The sequence below is a fragment of the Cynara cardunculus genome, assembly GCF_001531365.2.
Source record: "Cynara cardunculus var. scolymus isolate 2C chromosome LG 4, CcrdV1, whole genome shotgun sequence".
NCBI classification, from domain to species: domain Eukaryota; kingdom Viridiplantae; phylum Streptophyta; class Magnoliopsida; order Asterales; family Asteraceae; genus Cynara; species Cynara cardunculus.
In genome coordinates, this window is record NC_037531.1 from 17,158,241 (window position 1) to 17,168,143 (window position 9,903).

At 35.2% G+C, this 9,903-nt stretch overlaps 2 protein-coding genes across 2 annotated transcripts; both read left to right on the forward strand.

The window, feature by feature from the left end:
* Window positions 1-3,431: 3,431 nt before the first annotated feature.
* LOC112510952 (vignain-like) lies at window positions 3,432-4,649 on the forward strand. Its single transcript, XM_025116303.1, has 3 exons — window positions 3,432-4,133; window positions 4,210-4,347; window positions 4,431-4,649. Exons 1-3 carry the CDS (start codon window positions 3,432-3,434, stop codon window positions 4,647-4,649), a joined length of 1,059 nt encoding a protein of 352 aa, XP_024972071.1.
* Window positions 4,650-7,107: 2,458 nt separating this feature from the next.
* Window positions 7,108-8,721, forward strand: LOC112511052 (vignain-like). Its single transcript, XM_025116423.1, has 4 exons — window positions 7,108-7,561; window positions 7,727-7,962; window positions 8,105-8,245; window positions 8,464-8,721. Exons 1-4 carry the CDS (start codon window positions 7,108-7,110, stop codon window positions 8,719-8,721), a joined length of 1,089 nt encoding a protein of 362 aa, XP_024972191.1.
* The last annotated feature ends 1,182 nt before the right edge of the window (window positions 8,722-9,903 follow it).

Here is a 9,903-nt window from a genome sequence, read left to right on the forward strand (position 1 = left end):
GGCCCATTAGACTTATTACAATCAGGGTTTAGATAATAGTTGTAACCGTTTTCTAATTTTATTCATTAACGGTTATAACCGCTCTTATATGCTATTTGTTTGTTTATTTGTTATACTTTTATTCATTTATTAATTTGTTTTCCTTAATTAAATTATATATTATTTTTAGTTTATTTCATATTATATATTAAAAAATTAAAAACCCTAATCGACATAGTACAATCTTCTCCTTTTTTCAGATTGTAGGGCTTCAAGCTTTGGCTTTTGCCAGTGAGTTAGGTTCATGATCAAAACCCCAATCCAAGAAAATTGTTAAATCTCGATTTCAGTTTCAACTGGTTTTCTAAAATCGATGCCGATCAAATATGTTCTCAAAAAGTCGTTAGTGAAAACCCCAAAAATTGTTGACTCGGAATTCATGGGAATGGGGGTTATCGAAGAAGATCACAGTGGAGTAGGTAAGGCAAAAGAAACTCGTATCCAGTGGAGAACTGGATTTGACAGGATATTAATTGTATCAAAAGAGAACACCTTCATTTTATGAAAACATGAGAAGAACCTTATTACATGTGATAATACATATGAGGGGACTTGGTGGTGTGCGGATGACGTGTCTTGCAACCTAGGTCATGCCAAAGGTCATTTGCTTCTTTGATTTAATATCACATGTGATGGATTATAGTATCTTATCAAGAACATTGTTACCGCGTGTGATAATATACGTGAAGGGTCCTAGAGGTGTACAAGGGACTTGGCTTGCAACCTAGGATGCGTCAAAGGTCATCCGCATCTTTGCTTAGTATAACATGTGTATCATAAAATATAGTAGAAGAGTATTTTTATGTTCTCATAAAATGAAAGTATTCTCTTTTGAACATTTCCCCATATATATATATAGGGGAGCGATCAAATGCAAACCACTNATATATATATATATATATATATATATATATATATATATATATATGAGAGATCAATTGCAAACCACCCTCATTTGTAAAAACCTTACAAACCAATCTCATCTATCCATTTTCTTGATTAATGGTCAAGATTAAATGAGTTTATATTATAAATAAAAAAAATAAAAAAAATAGAAGTTTAATTTTTAATTGAAAAAATGGCAAATCTGTAAAATCCCAAATATTAGAAGGTAATAAATACTGTTAATTTTGGAAACGTAATAATGGAAACGTTTCATATAGAAGGAGGTAAATCATTTCTTCTTAATATAAATATTTTACCATTAATATGTTTTATTATTTTTTACCATTATATTTTATAAACAAATGAATTTTAAAAGTAGTAGAATATGAAGTATGTGTTCCGTTTCACTGAAAAAATATATGTACTTTGAGTAATGAAATTAATTTCATGTTCAATAATGACCAACAAACAGTTTCACAATATTTCGGAACGTTTTATGCATGAAAAAGTTCATTAAATAAAAAATATTCAGTTTTCAAGATGTTTCATTAAATTTGTAAAAATGTTTCATTCTTTATATGTTTCACCGTTCAACACTACATGACAATCAGTTTTTCTTTAATGACAGTCACGTGAGTTCAATATATAAACGGCGAAACAGTTTTGTTCATTGATTTAATGATACAAAATATTTTCTTTAATATTCAAAATGTTTCATTATTTTTAGTTGATTATATATGCTTTATATTTCATAATTTATTAAGATACACCTAACTCATTGTAGGTGACAAGGAGTCACATGAGTTAGGTAGATGAAACGGTGAAACAGTTTCATCGTGAAATTTAATGGTACAAAAAATTTGCTTTAGTATTAAAAAAATAGATGGATGAGAATGATTTGTAGGGTTTGTACAAAAGGGAACGGTTTGTATTTAATCGCTCATCTCTCTCTCTCTCTCTCTATATATATATATATATATAGAGAGAGAGAGAAAAGAACGATCAAATAAAAACCGCTTCTATAGGTTGAGTTCCAAAAGGGAACCTAGGAGCCCATCTTGAATTTGTCAATTATGTTATAGTCGGAGTCCAGCTCATCAAAGTAAGAATGAAAGTTATATTGAGAAGTGCAAGAAAAAATCTCCTACCAGATCAATCATGATTAAATCAACAGTGATGAGAAGTACTGAGATGCCCTGAATCAATTAAAGATCAACAGTTATAGACAATGTTATATGTATATCTTTTATGTCAGAACCAAGTCAAATCATGTACTATAATATAAAAATCAACTATTTTTTTTAAATCGAGTTTACGTAAATATATACATAAATTCTGAATAAAATAAAAATTCAATTAAAAAAATAAAATTTAATAAAAAAAATTGTCAGGTTCTTTGAAGCATATTTTGAAGCCAATTTTTACCCTTTCTAATTATTATTTTCTTAATACTTGTCACTTTATTTGTTTTTCTTTTTAATATATACCCATAATAAATTAATTCAACCCTTTTTAAAAATAAATTTAAATTTTACTATTTATTATACTCCTTTAAACCACAACATGCATCATCTCCACCAGCTACGTAYAAAATTAAAATAGAGATTTTGAAGATACGATCTGAGTTTAAATATAATCTGTAATCTTATCCAAATGCAAACATTATTTTACTGATCATGATAATGACATGGTTTAGACAACACATAATCCAACCGAATGCAATAAATTATGAAAAGCATCGTTAATATTATATATATGTATATACCTACTGATCAACTTGACCACTTGATCTCGTCGCCCCCTCCCCCTCCCTCACTTTTCATATTTATATGTTACACTTAATTTTGGTTTTTTATTTTCGTCTTAGAATATGGCTTAATTTACACTAAAATTAAAACTAACAATACATAAATTATTTAATAAAAAAGAGATGTAAATATTTATCAGTGTCACTCTTATACTTGATGATGTATATATACCATTTGTAACGGATATTCTAAATAAGACGCAATTTCCGCATCTAGAAATGCATGATATGGTAAATCACAAACATATATACCCATGGCCTTATAAAAAATACATATGTAATGTATTTATATGTGAATATATTCATATTCATTTGTAAATATATATGCATATTCACATTTAAATATACTCAAGTTTCTTAATGTAATGTATATATACTCATATATGTTTATTTACATTTAATGATCCATGCATGCATCCCATCCACTTAATAATTCGGCTCAGTTCTTGAATTACCCATTCAAATTAACCCCCAAAAAAGGAGCATCAATCAACAAAACAGTGACACCTAATYCAGCTTATATCGGATCTTTTGTACATGGCTGGATGATAACATTCTTTCCCCCCGACTTTACCTCTCCACCACTCAATCTGCAAGTGTCATTGGTCAGTTGTTGTGTATAAAGCAAGCAATCACAGGTTCCAACTTCAATCATCCATCTCTTGCAACACAACAACAACAASAAGTAATCAAGATCGCAATGGAAACGACGAGGTTGGTTTTGTTTTCACTTGTTTTGGTTTTGGCTTTAGGGTTTGTAAGCGCAGGSAGCTTTGAATACACTGAGGACGATCTGGCGTCGGATGAGGCCAAGTGGGCCTTGTACGAGAGGTGGAGGRATCACCACAAGGTGCCGGAGCAAAGCGATGATGAGAAACAGAAACGGTTCATCATCTTCATGGACACCGTGAAACGTGTGGACAACCATAACAAGGCCAAGAAGCCATACCTTATGGAGCTGAACAAGCTGKCTGATTTGACWWSMGAMGAGATTGTACGCACGTATACCGGCGCCAAGCTAGATGAGCACCACCGGATGCTTTCATCAAGGGGCAATTCCAGCCGTCTCAAGTATGCTGATCGCCACGATTTACCAGCCGAGGTCGATTGGAGACAATTCAACAACGTAGTTGTTGCTCCCAAGAATCAAGCCCAATGTGGAAGTTGCTGGGCGTTTGCAGCGATGGGTGCACTCGAATCAGCACACGGTCTCAAAACCGGTAACCTAATCTCATTGTCGGAACAACAAATTATCGACTGTGACACTGAAAAGAACGGTGGATGTAACGGAGGGGTACCTGCGTATGCATTGAATTACGTGGCCAAGCATGGAGGTATGACGACATCGGAATGCTACCCTTACAACGATCCTGCAGGACAAACTGTTTGCTGCGGTGCAAAGGTACGTACCTACTGACAACCTTAATCAATCAAATCCAACTCTTATATATATCATTCATTTTCTTTCCGAATTGCAGCTCCAAAATAGAGTCGTACATTGTCAAGGTTTTGAAGATATTCCCATTGATGACGAGCCAGCTATGATGGAAAGAGTTGCAGAACAACCTGTATCGGCTTGCTTATTCGTCTACGAAGGTTTCTATGGATACAAAGAGGTATATATATAAATTTCCTTTACAAGGTTTCTTTATTTCATCATATGATTATTAATAGGATAGGATATGATATCGAACTGCAGGGAATTTACACCGGCGATGACTGCGTAGGGGAACAGAACCCACATGCGATTAATATTGTGGGATACGGAACAACACCTGAAGGATGCAAGTACTGGATAATCAAGAACTCATGGGGAGAAGACTGGGGAGAGAAAGGATACATGAGACTGGCACGAGAAGTCGGGAATCCAAGGGGAGCCTGCAGCATCACCATGCAGACTTGTTTCCCGGTCCTTTAATTACATCGATCATCAACCATGCGATGGGGTTTATTTTAGGGTAGTCGTGAATAATCAGACTCAGCAACTGCATGCATATATATGCTTCTTAATTTGCAATCGTTGCTGGATACTTGATTTTCATAAACTGCTAAAACATTGCAGGATCATATATAGCCAATCTCCAACAGATGTAATGCCGATTATTCTCAWGACGAGATTTGGAATTTGTACGATGCAATGTCATAAAAATAAATAAAGATTTGTTACTAGTTCMAATTTTCCCTGTTAATTAATTTTGAATGTTATCTGCATTGCATTCAGCTAATTAACCGGTAAATTAGTAATTAAATTGTTATTCGGTTGCTTAAAAATAGCCCGGAAAAGAAAAGATTATTAGAGGAAGAATTAAACGAGAATGATATCTATTTAAACGAATACGAGAATAATTATGGGTCAATCATTTCATTAGATAATATCTTAAATAAAACTTTCTTAAAAATCATCCAAATGACATATATGTCATTTGTTATATACAGATTAAGTAGTCAATAACTACAGCTTTGACTTGTTAAAAATTGCGGCTATGCAAAAAATAGAGAAAGTAGTTTCATAATTTTTACAAATAGATGACAAATAGATTCATATATAAATATATGTGATTCACATATGAACTATATGTTCATATATAAATCCGTGTAATTCACATACAAACTATTTTAACTGAGTCATATGAACCCTTGTGATTCACATATAAAAAATGCTTCAAAAATCCGAATTTGAATTTGGTCATTTGATTATCGGTACACAGATTTCATAACACAAAAAACTCTCTGTTCGGGAAAACTACGGAATTTTATCCCATTGAAATTTCGATTGTACCATCGAAATACTTCAATCTGAAAGTAATACATGACTTTCAATGGAATCCAAGCAATCGAAAACCAGAATTTCTAACAACCTCCTCGGCGGTAGGCTACAAATCTCTTTCACATATTGTGGTGAGAAAAGCTGACGAAGTCTCTCGCTGTTCCATTCAAAGATTTTTGAAATGAAAAGATTACTTGCTCGTAAGTCTTGAAGGCCCTCATTGATAGGAGTTTCTAGTCTCATATTACTCGCATCTCATCGCTAAGGGTCTTTCCAGAAAAGCTAGGGGTGTTTGAGATTGCTTATAAAAATAACTTATTGATTTATTTCGGTGTGACATCGGTAATAAACACTTTTGAATGATTGGATAAACAACTTATACCGGTAATAAAGAGTTTTTGAAGAAATCAAACAATTCTAACTTACAATAAATTGATCAAGACTTTTATAGAAAAACATAAGTTGTTTCAAATAAGCAATCCCAAACACCCCCTAATACACGACGACTTTTTCAGAATTTTAAAAAGACACAAAAGCTAGCTTATTCCCAAATCCCAGAGGCAACCTTCTCCCCTTGTTCACACACTCACACAAACGCCGACTAGAAAGGCTCGAGTCTACTCTGGCGGTCACTCAATCGCCTTCTCAATCTCTCTTTCAGTTTTTGTCTCAAAACCTAATTAACTCATTTGAATTTTTACCCTAAATTGATTAGTTTTATATAAATTTATAATGTTATACAATTATCAATCTTGTTTACATGGTTTGATACATTTATTTACATTATTTAGTTGTTTGCCCTAAATTTGATATATATTAGTCATTTTCCCTAAATTTGATTTTAGTTTTTTCCCTATATTAATTAGTTATACTCTTACCCTAATATACAATTATATTCACATGATTTCATTGATTTATTTACACGATTTATTTGTTTGTTGAGTTTCTAGATTAGTCTTTACGAAAAAGCCAAAAAATAATCTCGAAATCAACCAAAAAAGTTCCTTAAATTTAAAAAAATCCGTTGAAATCAACCGAAAAACTTAAAAAGTCTTCCGGATGTGAAATTCGGCTAAAAACACATCGAGCGGTTTTGCAAGCATTTGATTCAATTTAAAGATTCAGCCACTCGGCAAAAATCCTGGGTCCATCGCTGTGTTCGAAACTCCCAATATACATCTTTATTTTCAGAAGATTTTTTGTATGTATGTTTTAAAAAGTTTTTCGTTGATATCTCCGATGTCATACAACAAATTGGCTTTAAGCAACCGTAAAATGGGCTTAAAATGGAAGCTTTAAGTCCCCCTTTTATTGCCTGCATATCGTGAACCAAAAGCTTTGCAAAACATCCCACAAAAACCATCACCTTTCCCCCATTTACAGCCTAACAACATGCATTACATGCCCACGTTCACATCATCCTTACAATACCTGCAGTATTGTCGATTCAGTGTTGTTCATGGCCTTAAGTCACCTCTCGTTCACTCGATCTCTGATTATATGATCTCACTTGCAATCTTTGATGAACCCAATAATTTTCTCTACATCCAAACTCCCAGATCTTTAACCGTCTTTGAAGGAAGAAATATTCCAAGAAAACCAGCAAGAAATGGAAATCAAGTTCGTTTTACTTTCACTTACTTTGGTTTTGGTTTTGTTTTTTGGCCTTGTGCAGAGCTTTGATTACCATGAGGAAGAACTTGAAACGGAGGAGAGTCTGTGGGAATTGTATGAGCGGTGGAGGAGCCACCACCGCATGGCGGCTGCAAGCCGTCAGGAGAAACATAGGCGGTTCAATGTGTTCAAGTCCAACCTGCAACATGTTCACAACACAAACAGGATGAACAAGCCATACAAGTTGAAATTGAACCGGTTTGCTGACATGACTAACCATGAGTTTACGAGCGCCTATGCTGGCTCCAAGGTTAGCCATCACCGGATGCTCCATGGAGACCGCATCAGCAACAAGGGTTTCATGTATGCGAACCACGATAATGTCCCTGCCTCTATTGATTGGAGAAAGGAAAACGCTGTAACCCCTGTCAAGGATCAAGGCCACTGTGGTAATAACACCTTTTCTTTAATTAAGGTTTCCCATTAGTTGAACTACTCAAGTACTCCAACACCCTCTCCCTCTTTGGCCTTGTCTGGTCACTTGTTATGAGACACTTTTGCCTCCACAATTACTATCGTCGGTTATCCTTTTCTAATATAATGCAGTTACGCAGGAAGTTGTTGGGCGTTCTCAACGGTGGTTGCCGTCGAGGGTCTAAACCAGATCAAAACCAAGAAACTAGTATCACTCTCGGAACAAGAACTTGTCGACTGTGACACTGGCAAAAACGAAGGATGTGATGGAGGGCTAATGGACCTCGCATTCGATTTCATCAAGAAAAATGGAGGTCTAACTACAGAAGACAACTACCCTTACACAGCTGCAGCAGGAAGTTGCAAAACTGTAAAGGTACCACCTTCTGGTTCTTCCCGATATCGCCATGGATCAGCTCAAACTTTCTTTCTAAAGACCCTCGATTCTTCACAAGATCGATAGTAAAGCAGCAGAGTGTATCTATTTACAGAATGGTGTTAATTTGTATGAATTGCAGGAGGGCGTTCCAACGGTATCAATCGATGGACATGAAGATGTGCCTGTTAACGATGAGGATGCTCTAATGAAAGCAGTTGCAAACCAGCCTGTATCTGTTGCTATTGATGCTGGAGGTTCTGATTTCCAGTTCTATTCACAGGTAAACCAAAACTACATAAATATATCATAGAAAACCACATCAGATGCATCAGATTCAGGTTCTCAATAATTTCCAAGCCATATATACTACTTGAGACTTTGGTAGCAAACAGACGATCATTTTCAAGAAAATGAGCGATTTAGATTCTTTCAAACCCTTTATTTTTTTGAGTTTTATATGAAAAACTAAGTTCAATGATTCAAAATGTCGTTCATCAGGGAGTTTTTACTGGAAAGTGTGGAACGCAATTAAACCATGGGGTAGCAGTGGTCGGATACGATATGAGTGACGACGGAACCAAGTACTGGATCGTAAAGAACTCGTGGGGAGCCGATTGGGGAGAGAATGGCTACATACGAATGCAACGAGGAGTTCCTGAGAAGACGGGGCTCTGTGGCATAGCAATGGAGGCTTCTTACCCTATCAAGAACTCTGATACAAACCCTAAAGCATCATTCATCAGGGATGAACTTTAGAATCAATTAAGTGAATAATCCAACTCGATGCATCGATTATCAATTTATGCAATTCGATGGTGTTTGTATGGATTATGATGATCGATAATATGCAGATGGGTTGTCTTTGAATTTGGTTTACATCTTCAAATTGTAAGACTGTTACGGAAGTAACTCGGTACAAGCTTGCTATGAACAGGATAAGAATGGCTGTTGCATGGGAGCCATGGGCTATGGAGATAGAAAACTACAACAAAATCAGTTTATACGACATAAAAAGACTTTATAAAACTCAACTTTATAGATCAAAGTGTTCTATCTATAAATGTATTCTAATAAGTTTATATGATGTTATTGGACACCTTAAAAAGTTTTTTAGGACACTTTTGAAACAAAATGTCATATTATATAACTTTTTTATATGACACTGTTTAAAAAAGAGTCTTATAAAACAAGTGTCATATAAATGCTGCGTTTGGTACATGAGACGTGATAGGACAGGACGGGACAAAACTCATTGTCCCATATTTGGCGCAGCATGGGACAGAACAAGAATTCACTGTCCCACGTTGGGGCGACATGAGACAGGGACAAGAACTGGAACAAGGTGGGACAGCATGAGACAAAAGAGGTTTTTTCTTGTTCAACCAAAATAGGTGGAACAAGATGGGACAAGAATGAGACATAAACTAAAATATTTTTAATCTACCATAGTTTGATATATAACCTTAATATGGTATTTATTTTAATGGTCATCACCGCTAGTTTCGGCCGCCGCCACCACTACCGGCGGTTACTGGCGGCCACCTCCACCTCCACCTCATCTTCCACTACAACATCTTCCACCGCCTACACAACCACCGTCCACCAAGTCCTTTGCCACCTCTACCATAGTCGACCACCTACCACCACCGTCCATTGCCACCACCACTACCGCCGTTCACTACCTTCAACTCCTGATCTACTGCAACAACCTCCTCCACGACCACCATCAGCCACCACCATTCATATACAAGAAGCGTACTCGCTCAATGCAGCGAGATACATCGTGATTTTAATATTTCATTTTATTCTTTATCCCAATCGATGTTATAATATGGCTTTATGTGATTTTGAGAAAACGATGATGTTTTTATTTTTGAATAAAATATATGTTTGAAGATATCATAAAAATTTGACAAAAATATATCGACATTAGTATCA